We start from the raw sequence: 15,588 nt of genomic DNA on the forward strand, positions 1-15,588 counted from the left end.
AGATAAGTAAAAACCCTTTAAACAAACTGTAGAAACTCTCACGAAACTTGTTTGTAGCGCAATATTTCAAAATCACTTTTATGCGCCGCAATATCTTATCTCAAACTTGAACCCATTCAGAGTTAAATATTGATTCAAGCGAAGCAAAGTGCAATTTTCTTTCATCTAATAACTACGTGATCCCGTCATGAATCACTAATGAATCAACCTGACAAACTGCGACGAAATGAATTGCTGATTGTCGAATTACCAAATTTGCTCATTGGCGAAGTATGCAGGTACGTGAACAAAAAGAAAAACGTGCTCGTTTTGTTCGACTCAATTATGTTTGTAATTATAAGCACGTAAAGCTTTTTTAAACCAGTATTTATGTTGAAAAACATTGAATTAATGTTTTTATGAATGATTTTTACAAGTGAAATTAACCCACACAGAAAAAAATATAAAAACGCAGCAAAAACGCGACAAGCAATGCGAAACTCACGCACATTCGCGTTCCACATTGCCCCAGAACGCATCAACGTATAAGCTTAGTCATGCATCCGTAATTTGGACCGAAACCTTACCGAAAATACGTTAAAAATGGAAAAAAGTACATTAGCCCAAGTTCTGTCAAAAAAATTCTGCTTTAACCACACAGGTTGTTTCCAGATTTTTCACGTTGACCGAATTAAATTCAAACATTTTATAATCAAATTGAATGATAGAGCAGTTTTGTACGCCCTGTAGATGGTAGGATATTAAAACGAGCCAGCAATTACCCAGCAGAGCGCAACCCTGTCCAGGCTTACATTTTGCGTTCGCATATACGCCATTCATCCAAAAGCGCGCAAAACAAAGATGCGAAATGTAAGCGCAGGGCATTTCTACAGTAACCTTGAAACTTTCACCCTTTCGACCTCGTTAATTGGTCTTAATTAGTATAAATAGTCGAAAACGCCAGAAGCAAGCGCTAAGAAGCCTAATAACTGATTGTTGACACAGTAGCGACATCTCTGAACAAATCCACACGTCAACCAATAAAGCAAAAATAATTATGTGGTAACAGTTTTATTTTTCGCACGTACGCGACATTTTTAATTAAAATAAAACTTTCCACGTGCACGTCCGCTTTCCGAATCGACTAATTGCGTTCCCGATGTGCTTTTGACGCGCCTCGCTTTCCTTGTACGCGCGTACGTGGCACATATTTTAATATTTAAATAACTTCGACGCGCCACACACGCGACATCATCATCATCATCCCCATCGGCGCGGCAGCAACGTGTGGCGCACAAAAAGCTGCGAGCGTAATTAATATCTGAATTAAAATTCTGCCGCACCGCGCGCGTGGACTTCAAACGAATATCGCGCCTGATGCGCGGATGCGTAAACGAGCGAGTGGACCAAACGAAAAGAGCGATTGTTTTGCACATTTTCAACATTCCCACCATCGCTTGCGGGGGTGTGAGCACGCCAAACTTTGCGAGCATATAAAAGTGTTAACGCAATTTACACGCCATCGCATTACGCAAATGGAATAAACGAAATAGAATGCAAATTTTCAAATTTGTTTCGAATTTTGAAAAACGAGCGAACGCGACAAATTGGATCTGATTCATTTTCGTTCATTAGCCCACCCCTATGCAAAATATACACGAATAAAAAAGATCAAACAAAAAATATGCTAACAGAAATAAATGACGTGTAGGTCTAGTACCTAAATTCATTTTTTGAGTTACTTACATTCTGTCAGAATGACATAATCATAATCACATCATAAAATCATTTCATTTCAACTTTTGGATTGAAAAACAGAAATTCCAGTGTTACAAATGCCCAAGAAAATGTCATCCTCATCAACACCTCCGCCAGCGTCACGAGTATCAATCGGGATTGACTTGGGCACTACATTTTCTTGTGCAGGAGTTTTTCGAGCAGGAAAAGTAGAAATTATACCCAATGATCAAGGAAATCGCACAACACCATCGTGCGTTGCCTTTAACGAATCGGAGCGCTTGATCGGCGATGCTGCCAAGATGCAAATTGCACAAAATCCAACCAATACTATTTATGGTTCATTAATTTAAAATCTCTTATATGAATCCACTTATTCGCATTTCTAAATGTTTGCAGACGCTAAGAGATTAATAGGAAGACGTTTTGATGACCCAGTGATTCAGAACGATATAAAAATGTATCCCTTTACTGTGGTCCAAGAAGAAGGAAAGCCAAAGTTTGAAGTAACATACCGTAACGAAACACGACGCTTCTTTGCTGAGGAAGTCTCCTCGATGGTGCTGGGAAAAATGAAAGAGATAGCCGAGACATATCTCGGCTGCATCGTCAGCAACGCCGTTATCACTGTGCCAGCCTATTTTAATGATTCGCAGCGACAAGCCACCAAGGATGCGGGAACGATTGCCGGATTTGACGTGCAGCGCATTATCAACGAGCCGACAGCGGCTGCCATCGCCTACGGTTTAGATAAAGTCGTACGGAAATAAAAAATTATATTAATAGCGCCGGGATTTCCTAAACATATTTTATTCTAGGGAGATCCGGAGAAGAACGTGTTGATTTTCGACATGGGTGGTGGCACATTTGATGTGTCCATCCTAAACTTATCGGATGGTATCTTTGAAGTGATGTCCACATCGGGGGATACTCATCTTGGAGGTGAAGATGTTGATACTCGCATGGTGCAATATTTTGCGGATGAGTTTAAAAAGAAGACAAAATTGGATTTGAAGCAGAATAAACGATCACTTAGAAGGTGGCAAACTCTTTACTTATTAATTTATAAATATCCGCTTAAAAATTTATTTTATAGACTGCAAACAGCAGCTGAAAGATTAAAAAGATCGCTTTCTGCAAATACCCAGGCGACGATTGAAATCGACTCGCTTTACAACGGCATCGATTTCTATGCAGTTGTTTCGAGGGCAAAGTTTGAAGAGATTTGCGGTGACATTTTTCGTGCGACGCTTCATCCAGTTGAGAAAGCATTGTCAGACGCTAAACTACATAAAAACGAAGTAAAACAACCTACCAATATATTGAAATGATTTCTTAATGTTGGTTTTCTAGATTCATGAAATCGTTTTGGTCGGGGGATCAACAAGAATACCAAAAATTCAAGATTTGTTAATTAAAATGTTTAACGGTAAATCGTTAAATAAAAGCATAAATCCTGATGAAGCTGTGGCATATGGTGCTGCAGTACAAGCCGCCATCTTGTCTGGAGACCATTCTGAGACTGTGAAAGATGTTTTACTGCTTGATGTTACCCCACTTTCGTTGGGAATCGAAACTGTGGGTGGTATGATGTCTATTTTAATAGACAGAAACTCAACAATACCAAGAAGAGAAACAAAAGTAAAGACTTCAGTTTAAAAGTGAATGAGATAATAAATGAATTGTATTTCCAGACATTTTCAACGTATGCTGATGGTCAATCAACAGTGTTGATTCAAATTTTCGAAGGAGAACGCGTCCTGACCCAGGATAACAACTTATTGGGAAAGTTTGAATTGACTGGAATTCCAGCACTCCCAAGAGGAACACCTCAAGTAAATTTTATGGATGGCGTAACTAAAAGTTAATTTTTGCGAGTTTTAGATTGAAGTTTCCTTTGATATTGACACCAATGGTATCCTGAGTGTAAGCGCTTTAGAAACCACTTCAAGAAAACATAAGAAAATCGTGATAACAAATGACAGAGGACGGTTAACAAAAGAACAAATCGAGAAGATGGTGAGCGAAGCTGAACAGTTCCGTATTGATGATGACATTGCTCGTGAACGCGTCGAGAAGAAGAATCTACTGCAAGAATACATTATGCAGATCAAAACATTTGTAAATTGCTGTTCAGTTAATTAACTTGAAGTAATTAATCTAATATACGTTGCAGATTAGTGAGGAATTATCGCAAAATCACTTGAATCCCACCGAATTGGATTTCCTAGAGGAGCGAACCAACGAAGCGCTCCAGTGGATTGAGGAGAATCAGACCGCGTCGCCCGATGAGTTCGAATCGCGACGGCTGGCGCTGGAGGCATCGTGTACGCCGTTTCTACTACGATTGTTTGCGGCCGGCTTGTTTCCCACAACGACGCCAATCACGGAGCGGCGGTTTGCTGCGGGGGCACCTGGCGTCGCCGCGGTCGCCGTCAATAAGACACCGTCGAAGGAGTCAGAGGAGCGCGGACCGAAGATTGATGATAGTGATTGATTGCCGATTTGCCGCGGCGTTTGCCGCTGGCGTGTGTGTGAGTTACCACACGAAGTGATTTGTTATTGGTTTGTTCATTACCGGGCTCTAATTTCGCATTCCACAATTAAAATTAATCATCATTTCATTGTATTTCATGTTTTGAGATTTAATTTCCGCTTTCAACTTTGTTGTGATCAAGTGATGATAATATTTACACGCATTTATTTTGGGCATTTAATACTGCTGCCGCCCTCATGCGGCGAATACGGTAACTATTAAACGATAGCAAATGGCGTCTCGAGCGTCTAATTTTTGAACATTTTATATAACGCATACTGAACATGGAAGAAAGTATTGCCTTGGATAAATATCTTCAAACTTAATAATAATAAACCCCTGAAGTTTACTAACCTTAGATATCAGTTGTCCAAACTAGGCTGCTTGCATTTTCTTGCCCCTAACTTGCCAGTAAATGTTCAATTCTTCGCGTTAAATTCACTTTTAAATTTAAATGGTTTAAATGATTCAATAGCAACGTGTTGTAATAACATCTACCTCAAGCATCACAACAACAACCATATAGAATCACAACAATAACAACATAGTATCACACCATATCACTATTGATATCAGTTAAACCCAACTGTAGCGAACACGTTAACACCGTGAAACTTAAATTAAATGTACTTAATGTTAGTAGTTTTATTTCATTCACCAACACAAATAATGTTGTCCATACTCACAAGGAATGTTAATACTGTGCGATAGGATGGCAATATAGACAAAAATAAAAGTACTTTTTGCAAATTTTGCACGATTTTAAAAAGCACGCGTTCACTTCAACACTACACTATCAAGTAAAGCATTCCGCGCAAAAAATGACATCAACGGCAAATATTTGCGCAAGCGCAGTACAAAATTAAAATTTAAAATTTGAATATTTGCTTATTTTAAGAAAATATTAGTAAATAAATTAAGTAGTTGCCCGTATAAACATACTATGCCATCTGCTTGTAGTTAATCTTCATTAAATTATGGATGATATTTAAATAATACTTGCGCACAAGAAAATGTTTACATTAATCAAAAAGTTTACAAACAAAACAAAACATTTTGTTTTATTTTATCAAGTAAACAAAAAGGAATTGAGTAAATCTAAAAACAAAACAATTAAACAGACCATGGAAACATAAGTCTATTGATTAAACAATATTCAGTTCATCAATCAGCTTGAGCCAATACTTGGTTTATACTCATTTTTATTTATATAAATTTTACATTTGTATCTGAAAATAAACAATGGATCCTTGCAAATATCGCGAACCTCAAGTAATCAACCACCTGATGATTGCTAAATGTCTAGAAGAACAAGGATTAAAAGGCGAACTAGGCCGCTTAGCTCGAGAGGAAGGAATTCCTTGGGATGAAGTTCTTCACATAAGACTTGAATTTATGAGTAAGAAACTTCATTATTCGACAACGTCAGCCAACACTAATAATAATTATTAAAGATATTCTTCGAATTGACCATTTGTGGGTGCTACCAGCTCTAACAGAACTAACACTAAGCAATAATATTATCGAAAAGATAGAAGCACTAGGCACCCTTGTAAACCTCCGACATTTAGACATCTCCTTCAATAAAATATCAAAAATTGAGAACTTGGACGAACTGGTTAAACTAGAAGTGTTTAATTTATTCAGCAATCGAATCACTACGCTTGAAAACATGGATAATATGAAAGAACTAATGATTTTTAGCATTGGCTGTAATAACATTACTGATAGAAAAAATGTAAGCATATACCATCAATTTATCAAGACAAAACTTAAGAGATAAAACATTATTACTACAGGTGCTATATTTGAGAAGATTTAAAAAGTTAAAGTCAGTTAACATGGCTGGCAATCCAGTTACAGAAGAGGAAGATTTTCGAGTTTATATAGCAACGTTTTTACCACAAATATTGTACTACGAGTATAAATTAATCGATAGTACTGAGCGGATTGGTGGTGAAGGAGTATATTTGTAAGTATACTACAAATACTACTAAATTATTTAATTTTGTCTTGAATTTTCTTAGATCACAAATAAAAGAGGTCGAAGCTGCGGAGAGTGTAACACGAGAACGTGAAGAACGCCTTGAAGCCGAAGCAATCGAAGCAGAATTACATTCAGAAAGTTTTGTGGAATTCTTAGGAACAAGTCACCTCTTCAATCAAATGTTTGAAAGCGATGTTGATGGTAGAGTTTTCGCTAAAATCAATGACGAAGCACAAGAGTACTACAATGAGTTTAGATCAATTTTTATGAGTCTAGCGACGCAAATATTTGAAAGCGGACAAGAACAATACAAACTACGCAAGGAAGAAGTTGGTGAATTTACAGCAGTCACTGAAGGAGCTAAATATGATAATCAACAAGAAAGCATAGTATATTATCATGTTCATTAGTATGCAATAGACCTAATTTGCTTATTTTCATTTTAAAATAGAAACTGATGGAGGAATTCAAAGATCAAAAGGCAGGCATGTATAAACAGGTTGACGACGACAAGAAATTATATATAAACAAGAAGCTAACTTATCAAGACTACCACCTAAACGTTGCTAAATATAAAAAAATCTATGAAGACAAAGTAAAAGCAACCTGGAAGATTCTAATGAGTCTGGAGGTCATTTTATATGAACAGATGGAGGAACTCAATCAAGTTTTCGAACAATCTCTTACAGAAATGATTAATAACTTTATTGAGATGGCACAAGGCACGTTTGCGTTAATGCGCAGCGCTGAAGGGACTTATACCGAACAAATAGGTGAAATGTTAATGAGACTGTACACATCTTTAAACATTTCACCTGATATAACAATTATTCCGCCTGAAGCGGAAGCGGTAAGTATTTAAAACTCAATAATTATTTTTCACCAATAATATTTGAGTTATAGTATTTTGAAGATCGTGAAGTACTGAGTAATGCAATAGTTGCTTCACATGACGCACATTTATTGGCGATTGATAACCGAGAAGATAGATTAATGCGACGAGCAAGATTATGGTTGAGTAATCTGGTGAATGATCTACAAAAGTAATAAATTTGTATTTATTTAGAATTAAAATATTAATTTGTTGCACTTTTAGAAATGAAATAACACGTAACCGAGCAAAAGTTCTGGAAATCACGCATTACCTTGACATACAAAGAGAAGACTTTAAGAAAGAAGTTGTCCTTCAAGAAATTACAATTGATTTGTAGAAAATAGAAATTAAATGTTCTTATCTGTTTAATTCTTCGCCTTTTTCTTCAAAGCCTCAATGTACATATCCAAACCTTTCTGGACCAATGGTTGATTGACAAAGAATAAGAATTGTTGAAGATCTTCTTCTTTGTTATCAATTAATTGCTGCACAAATTAGAAACAAAAGTTAGTAAAACATAAAATCTACATTTTAGAACATACTTGTAAATCCTTCTTCCTGCAAACAGTCTTAGTCATCTGTCTTGCAAGAGGATTAACTTTAGCAAACATCTTAAAGAAATTAGCACTCTTTGCAATTCCATCCTCTTTGCTTGTAGCCACTTCATCAATAAGGCCAATTTTCAAAGCTTCATCAGTTGTAAACAGTCTGCCAGCAGTTAAAGCTAGCTCAGTCTCTCTGTTTGAAATTGTGTTTCTCATGGAAGCAATAAACCATTCAGGTGCAACAATGCCAAGCTTTGTTTCATTTAAGCCAATTGTGAAGTTTTGTGACATAATTCTGTATTCACAGCTCATTGCAAGCAGACAACCACCAGCTGGAGAGTGTCCATTGATAACAGCACATGTAGGTGTGCTAAGACCATAGAGTTTCAACCAAGTGTCTTGCAAAGTGGACCAGAAGTTTTTGACTCTTTCCTGGTCTGGTTTGTACATCTCCATAATGTCTAAACCAGCAGAGAAGACTGTATCTGAACCCTGTTTACCCAAACAAACCAAGAATAACAATGAATAAACAAGTACGAACAACATTAAATATTATACTTACTGAAGTTAAAATCATTCCCTTGGCATTGTCATTCTCTACTTGTTCAAAAGCTTCATGTAACTGAGTGAGCAGTTCAAGATTCAGGCTGTTTACCGGCTTTCTTTGCATTGTAACAGTTGCAATTCCTTGATTGCTAACTGCAATATCCACAAATTTAGAAGAATTCCGAATATGTTGGAATCCATTGTAAAGCGGAGCGATTTTTCGAACAGACTTCAACATTTTGTATTATATTCAGGATCTTGTTATAAATTTACCGTAGAAAGCGGATAAATAACTTGTTTTTAAAGTTTTAAAATGGAGGTTAAAACTTGTATGCACTTGAGAACCTGTCTATCTATGTGCACTTTGCGCTAGCTTCGAAGTTTGTACGTTTGGACTTTGCACTTTGATCATTAGTCCCCACCAGAGATAAATTTCACATCTGTACTATTACAAAAAATTGCTAAAATTCTTTGAATAACACATTATACAATGACAATATACATTTATATTATTAAAATTAGAGGGGTTTTCAGTAACAAGAATAAAAGCTACCAACAAATGGTACAATAAATTATATGTGTTAAAATGTTAAGTATCTAATCCTCGGTCCATGCCGACCCAGGGATCAGGAACTTCGAGAAAATATCGGTGCATTGCTTCAATAAAACGCTTCTGATACTCTTGAGGCGGCATTATAGTTGGTAACTTGCCTTGGCCACCAAGAATACCAGTTTTTTTCACGATGGTTTCCAATTTTTTATCCCAAGTAAACGTTCGAATATAATCTATAATACAACAAAGAATTAGAATGAAAATCATTAATACTTGAATGTATTTACCAATTATTCCAAGAACCAATTCTTTCTTCTCTGAATCTAAACCAACTAGTAGAGAATAATCCATTACACATTGGTTCGATAAAAACTCTGTATCGTTTTGAATCGCTGCAGTTAAAACAGATTTGGAATGCGGATGAATATACAAAGGATTTTCGCATGTCACTAAAAGAATTAAAAAAATATGATTAGACTGAAGTCTATAATAAATTCTGGTAATCAACTTACTTTTGAGTAAATTTTCATCTAATAAAACAATCTCGCCATCTTGATTATCCGGATTAACCAATCTATTCCGCATCGAACCCTTCAAATCAAACTTCTGTGTTACCACACGATTGTAAAACAAGTTCTCCATCACCAGCAAAAAGGTCCGAAGTGTCGCATTAGTTAATGTATTCTTATAAACAATCTGATAAATGCCGACTATTTTTCCTAAAAGTGTGGGTTGCCCACTAGTAAAACATTTTGTCATATACGCGAAATAATTTTGCGCAGACTCCAGGAACAGATGAATTTCCTTCTGTGGCATTGCCTTGATAATAAACCGATCGTCCATCGTTTTCCTAAACGTCGATCCAGACTTACCACCGCGTGCATCCCACGGAACACACCGTGATAATGATCGAATGTATGCTTCTTCGCCTTCTGGTAAAATTAATTTCCGTAACGCAGTAAACTTTTCAGCATGATATACACAACATAAAAATTTACAGGTATTGTCTTCGAATTGTACTTCGATCTTATTGTTTTTGTTATTTTCGGATGATTTTTCCAATGGTGGACTTTCATTTGTAACTTGCGAGTCGGCATTAGTGCTTGTAGATGCTAACAGATCAGATTTACTATCTTTACTCCTAAAGAACATTTTAATCGATGAAGATTTGTCTGTAGATAATGATAAGTCTTCGGATTTATCACTATTACTTCTACGTTTACTCAGGGGGCTCGGAGATTGCTCATTGCTTTTCTTTCCGATTAAATCATCAAATTGTTTCTTGTAATCAAGTGAATTCAACGCGTAAGCTATCATAGAACTTGGTTCGGATACGTAGACAGCTATTGGAGCGTAAAGCCCACTTGGTAGTGAATAATGATCGTCATTATTAAACGGATTAGTTATTGGTGTAAAAGGCGCGCTTGAAAACAATGAAAACAGAGTTTTGACCGATTTCTTTTCAGATTCCCGGCGGCCATCTTGAATATCTTCAATTTGGTTGAGAACAGTCCCATCTGATTGAGATCGATGGTGACCTCGTGGTGATGAAGAGATGTCTTCATCTTCAGGTTTATCTAAACTACGATTTCTTTTAGTACTTCTCAATAAAACTTCAGACTCCACATCGATGGGTGCATTTTTGCTTTCTGTTGATGTATTAGGACTATCTAATTCTTGCGAGCTTGTTTTATCCTTTTTCTTATCCTCCTTTTTGTGCGTAATACTTTCAGATAGTTTCAAGTTCCACTGATCAACAGCCTCCACAATAAATCGTTTAATTCGAACAACACCATCGTGAATCTTCCACATTGCGCTTTGAGTATTTACATCATCATTCAGGTTTTTATTTTCAATTGTCGGCGACGTCAACTTCATCTGAATCTCTTCAATCTTTTGCTTGAACATCAATTGCTCCTTCGCTAACAAATCTTTATAAGTGTCTCTAATGTCATGCTCACTGGGCAAAAGTTCAAGTTTATCTTGAATGATCGAATACATTTCATGACCATTCTGCGCCATTGATTTAATTGCGTCCATCAATTCCTGTTGTTGTTTTTCTTTATCATAGTTAATTTGTAAAATCGTAGGAGGAAGAGATATTTCCCATAAATCAATCGATGTGTATCGAAATGAAGCGACTGTGTTCTTATAAGTAAAATACTGATGATGATCATGATGTAAACTGTGTTGACACTGAGAATTTCCACGCCGCGAGTATAAACCGCCATGAAAACGTAATTCTAAGTATTTGGCGAATGAAAACGACCAAGTATCCACCGACATCTTGATCATTGGCGAGACTTGTTGGCACTTACTGCACCAGCTCCACATGATGATATCTTCTTCTTTGGAAAGAGTCTCAATATGATTGAGTGTGATGCTCACACATCCGGTATAGTGAACAAATTTACGCACATGCTTTAACATAGGTGTTTCACACTTTGACTGACAATGGTATTGTGGCGAGAAACAATAACGCATTAGGAAACAACCAAGAGGAATATCGTTCTGACCGTAAAATGCCATATAAACAACCCTTTAAAGTCACACAATCAATAATCAATTAAATAAATTCAAAAGAGAAAAACTTACCATGGATTGACACAAAACGCAGGAGCATTAATCGACTCCTTACTAAAGCTACAGAATAACACAGCCATACGTTGATGATTGCGTGGATTCAACACATCCAAAACATCCTCGTGACGTTTCTCCTTGTTTATCTCTTCAATTGGCTTAATATCTAAAAGAGGTTTTTTTGGTAGGCGCCCTCCACATGCACGGAAATGTGTGAGTAACGTTTGTACTTCATTGGAATCTATACTGTCGGATATTGGTTTGGTAACAAATTCATGCGGTGCTCGCATCTATAAATTCAAGCATTATTATAAACGATAACATTGAAGAATATAATACTTACATTTTTTTCGTTTTTAACTAAATTACAAACATCCATATCTTTGGACAACTTCTTTTTCTTGTTATTCATAAACTGTTCGCTGTAATAGATCTGCGTTGGAAAGTAATTCCTTAGTTTGCATTTTCTTCCATTTTCTGTTTCCAGATAAGGCACCGAAAACACTAAATACGGTGAAATGCATAGAATCGTGTCGTCCAATGCTTTGCGGAACTGATTCGAAAACGGCAAATCAGCCACGGACATTTTTTGCGTTGTGTTCTCTTTAAAAACATCATCAACGTTGTACGAATGTAGTGGATCGCTAAAATCTTGTATTGGCTCGGTAATAGATTTCTTCTCTTCAACCACTTTGTTTTTTAACTCTTTATCAACTTTTGTAGAGTTGAAATACTCTGTATCGCTCTCATTACTTCCAAACAGAATATTACTTGCTATCATCTTACGTCGTTGTTTGCTCAATTCGTGAACGGGTGAAACAGGGGAATTTTCTTTGCTATCGTCAAAGAATTCATCTTTTGTCACACGTGGATAGGCGAATTCGTCCATTAGGAATGATTTCTCTAATCTCCAGTTATAACAAGCAAAGAGTAAAAATGATGCAACTGATTTTATCTCCAATAATTCTGTTTTAGATGCACCGCGTAATAAAACAGTAGAACCAAGATGTGGTTGGGATAGGCCTTCGAAAAACATCAAGGTTTTACAACCACCTCGATCCGTATCGAAGTTTTTAAGATAAAAGTTTTACAAGTGCCTAATCTTGGCGCACTGATTCTCGCATCAATCGAAGAGACTAAATCAGCATCCGTACATCTTGCGATTCTTTCCAGTACACTTTGTTTAACGTTTAGAACAATAGTTACTCCTTTTTGTCGTAGAATATCCTGAGCTAACCGCGACATGTTTCTATGTACCAAAACAATGTCTGGTTTGAGTGCTAAAATTCTATCAGCGACATGCGTAAGAAACTGTTGTTCTTGCATCAATACAGGATCCAATGACATTAAACGCCCTTCTGTACGTTGGTAGACAATGGCGCATTCAAGCAATAATATTTTTGGATTTTCTAAACGGCAAGACATTGCTTTATGCGCTACGTTTTTCGTGAAAACAATACCGCGAACTAATTCACAATCAGACCGCGCACCACCCGTTAATTTCTTAAATTGAATATAATTACGAATATCTAATTCTTCAGCATTATGATTGACATCTAAAATTTGTTTATAAAGTAAAAATATTCAAAGGATAATAACTCTTCTTACCTGGTCTTATGACATCCACAATTTCATGAATCAAAGGCATTATAATGTTACTCCAAGTTAGAGATAAACCAACCACACTTAACAACTGCTTCACAAGAGTAGTTTCGTGTTGTTCAAAAGCAGTTGTTAGAAGTTTGTAAGCAGCAGATTCGCCATTTTCTTCGCGAAGTTGTGTGGCAATATGCCAGCCACTTTCAGGCACACGTTCATGTTGTTGCGATGTTCGTATCGTCACATTTTCAACCACTCTATTAGGATCATTATTTCCTTCAAAATCATCACTTGTAGTGCTTGATATCAAAGCTGGTGGTTTTGATAAATACACCGTATTTGCTCCAACGTTTAAATCAAGTGTGTAAGAAGATGAAGAAGTTATTCTGGCAGATACATGTGGTGTTGTTGGGGAGATTTGTTCACCTTCTGAATCTATAATTATATAAAATCAAATTATTATTGTTAAAAATATAAAATTTTAGTAAAATTACAAGATTTATAAAGATGTGTGAGTGAAAACGAGCGTATAAACTTCATTTTAAGTGAACCGCACGAAACGACTTTGAAACGGTGAGTGAACAATAACATTGCGCTGAAAAGATCTTGTTATGATGGTGGGGGTGTAGGCAATGTAGACTAATCGTCTGGTCACGACCAGTTCGTTGCAGTTTCGTAAAGCGATACGATTGTTATCGATTGTTTACACGCTGAGTAAACAACGATAAACTTCAATATGACAATAAAATTAGCATCATTCGCAACCGTTTATTGGTCACAACTGAATCACCTGTATTGGTTGTGTCCTGAGGGATATTTTGTACCCAAGTCGGTTCGTCTTGTATGGACGCTTCGAAATTCTGCGTATTTGGAGGCACTTCCGGTGAGGATACGACGCCTATTTTATAGGGTGAGTTTCCGTCGATGAAAAATGGCGAATCTGCTAAGCAAATTATGTAGCCACCATCTAGAAGGGCCTGGCAAAATGCTGCCGCTTGAACTCTTTAAAAATATAAATATCAACCAACATTTTACAAAAATGGGATATATTATACCTTGTATTGGCTTTCTGTTGATAAATTAACCACTCAACTAATTCAGAGCCTAGAAAGGTATTAATATATGTTCTTAAACGATAGCGTTGTTTCCTGAGTGAGATTCCGCCATTCGGCCGACATATTTCTTCGTACAGATTCCGCAGAGATGCGGAGTTTTGTAATGCTCGACATTTTTCTTCAGATGTTAGATAAGAACTTGATCCTCTTTAATAAAATATTATCTTTAAAAGTTGCAATATCGGCTGTAAAATTGTGATTCTTTACCTGCCTGATGCAAACTTTTCCTCTTGATATCCCACTGATATCTTCCTCTTAACTGTATTAGTTTTATCCGCGACTGTTTCATTTATTCCGCTACTAGGAGACAAGGTGCTTTGGCTTGGTGAGGAAGAAGATGAAATATCGCCGTATTTCGATTGTAAATTTTCTTGCAACGCTCGTAAATCTGCAGTTAAATCCGATCCGATATCGTTTGATTGCAGGTAAGATAGAACTACTTTGCAACAGTAGGTACAAACTCTTAAATCCCCTTAAAATGCATTTTAAATGTTAGTTACTGATTGAACTAGATGTTTATCACAAATCTATTACCTGTGCAACCAAATATTTTTCCTGGTATTTGCTGATTACAGCAAGATGAACAGAATATTTGCCCACAAACTCTGCAGTGATGCTTTCTTCTAAATGTAGTAAACTTTTCACAGCATTCATAACATTCTTTACTCACTGAATCAGGCATCCAATATTGTTTTAACTCTGAGTCAGAATATGCTTGAAAATTCTAAGGAAATGAAATTGTTAGATCAAACCTATAGACATTTTAATGGAGACATATTCTTAAATAATACCTACATTGCTTTTAAGTACTAATAAATTACTTATTCGTTTGAGTACACTGGGCAAACTTCTTCCTTCAGCAACATCCACTTCATACACCACTGTGTCACTTGCTTCATCCCTTTCAAGGGTTGCCCAAGCCGGTAAAGACTCTTGTGATATATTATCGGCATTTTCAGCTGATGATGTGGCTTGTTCCGGCCGCAAAGTAGATTTTCCAAAGCTGAATATTCTTGAAAACAATTGTCCAACTGTGTCCTGTTTTTCCTCGGCTTGTAACGGTGCGAATTCGGTTAACTTGGTCGGAGATTGCAAGTTTTTACTCATATTGTGCACCGAGCATGCACCACCGCACGCACTTTATCAACGTTTACGAATTATATCATAATTAAATAGATAAAATCTGATTAACATTCAGGTGGCAGAACTCAGCTGTTAACACAACAATGAATTAAAGATTTAACGTAGGCAACACTTAATACACCACATCTACAGGTTGCATATAACAGAAGCACTAAATTTATTAATTTAAAATTTCAACAACAAAAACAACATTTGAAATGCAATTATTATTTTTGAAGGATATGTCAATCACATCCTCCAAAAAATTATTAGAAAAAAATGTCAAGTCATGAAGCAAATGTAACGAATACCTAAAGTAAAACACGGTGCGCAACAAATCAAATTTACAACATTTAAAAGTAAAGTTATTTCATTATGCAACGTGCAATCGGCATCATTTGTTTATTATTCGGAG

At 36.4% G+C, this 15,588-nt stretch overlaps 4 protein-coding genes across 4 annotated transcripts; 2 read left to right on the forward strand and 2 right to left on the reverse strand.

Annotated features, from left to right (window-relative positions):
* Positions 1–1,722: 1,722 nt before the first annotated feature.
* Positions 1,723–4,345, forward strand: LOC135794976 (heat shock cognate 71 kDa protein-like). Its single transcript, XM_065306514.1, has 8 exons — positions 1,723–2,055; positions 2,116–2,474; positions 2,535–2,755; positions 2,813–3,017; positions 3,070–3,357; positions 3,411–3,551; positions 3,601–3,837; positions 3,893–4,345. Exons 1-8 carry the CDS (start codon positions 1,815–1,817, stop codon positions 4,211–4,213), a joined length of 2,013 nt encoding a protein of 670 aa, XP_065162586.1. The 5' UTR covers positions 1,723–1,814; the 3' UTR covers positions 4,214–4,345.
* Positions 4,346–5,373: 1,028 nt separating this feature from the next.
* LOC135793340 (dynein regulatory complex subunit 3-like) lies at positions 5,374–7,482 on the forward strand. The gene is made up of 7 exons (XM_065304256.1): positions 5,374–5,651; positions 5,707–5,990; positions 6,052–6,224; positions 6,280–6,628; positions 6,691–7,089; positions 7,143–7,282; positions 7,336–7,482. Exons 1-7 carry the CDS (start codon positions 5,495–5,497, stop codon positions 7,448–7,450), a joined length of 1,617 nt encoding a protein of 538 aa, XP_065160328.1. The 5' UTR covers positions 5,374–5,494; the 3' UTR covers positions 7,451–7,482.
* On the reverse strand, positions 7,276–8,586 carry LOC135793341 (enoyl-CoA delta isomerase 1, mitochondrial-like). The gene is made up of 3 exons (XM_065304258.1): positions 8,221–8,586; positions 7,656–8,150; positions 7,276–7,598 (listed from the first exon to the last, which is right to left on the reverse strand). The coding sequence occupies exons 1-3, from the start codon at positions 8,440–8,442 to the stop codon at positions 7,479–7,481; spliced, it is 837 nt and encodes a 278-aa protein (XP_065160330.1). The 5' UTR covers positions 8,443–8,586; the 3' UTR covers positions 7,276–7,478.
* Positions 8,587–8,687: 101 nt separating this feature from the next.
* fab1 (fab1 kinase) lies at positions 8,688–15,292 on the reverse strand. Its single transcript, XM_065304255.1, is given in 12 exon segments — positions 8,688–8,990; positions 9,045–9,206; positions 9,270–11,296; positions 11,353–11,627; positions 11,681–12,423; positions 12,426–12,893; positions 12,946–13,371; positions 13,727–13,938; positions 13,992–14,198; positions 14,259–14,523; positions 14,586–14,775; positions 14,847–15,292. Coding segments are annotated over 12 exon segments (5,484 nt in total). The 5' UTR covers positions 15,159–15,292; the 3' UTR covers positions 8,688–8,793.
* Between the last annotated feature and the right edge of the window lie 296 nt (positions 15,293–15,588).

Source organism: Atheta coriaria, unplaced genomic scaffold (assembly GCF_025399875.1).
Source record: "Atheta coriaria isolate IRGN ID8LTWV9N9 unplaced genomic scaffold, Caltech_Dcor_3.1 hic_scaffold_6_pilon, whole genome shotgun sequence".
In the NCBI taxonomy this organism is placed as follows: Eukaryota; Metazoa; Arthropoda; class Insecta; order Coleoptera; family Staphylinidae; genus Dalotia; species Dalotia coriaria.

Coding starts and splice junctions, on each gene's coding strand:
- LOC135793341 (XM_065304258.1), bottom strand. CDS start 8,442: ATGTTGAAGTCTGTTCGAAAAATCGCTCCGCTTTACAATGGATTCCAA. Junction 8,151..8,220: donor AGGGAATGATTTTAACTTCA/GTAAGTATAATA, acceptor TTGGGTAAACAG/GGTTCAGATACAGTCTTCTC. Junction 7,599..7,655: donor GCAGGAAGAAGGATTTACAA/GTATGTTCTAAA, acceptor TAATTTGTGCAG/CAATTAATTGATAACAAAGA.
- LOC135794976 (XM_065306514.1), top strand. CDS start 1,815: ATGCCCAAGAAAATGTCATCCTCATCAACACCTCCGCCAGCGTCACGA. Junction 2,756..2,812: donor AATAAACGATCACTTAGAAG/GTGGCAAACTCT, acceptor TTTATTTTATAG/ACTGCAAACAGCAGCTGAAA. Junction 3,838..3,892: donor TTATGCAGATCAAAACATTT/GTAAATTGCTGT, acceptor TATACGTTGCAG/ATTAGTGAGGAATTATCGCA.
- LOC135793340 (XM_065304256.1), top strand. CDS start 5,495: ATGGATCCTTGCAAATATCGCGAACCTCAAGTAATCAACCACCTGATG. Junction 5,991..6,051: donor ACATTACTGATAGAAAAAAT/GTAAGCATATAC, acceptor TTATTACTACAG/GTGCTATATTTGAGAAGATT. Junction 6,225..6,279: donor GGTGGTGAAGGAGTATATTT/GTAAGTATACTA, acceptor GAATTTTCTTAG/ATCACAAATAAAAGAGGTCG.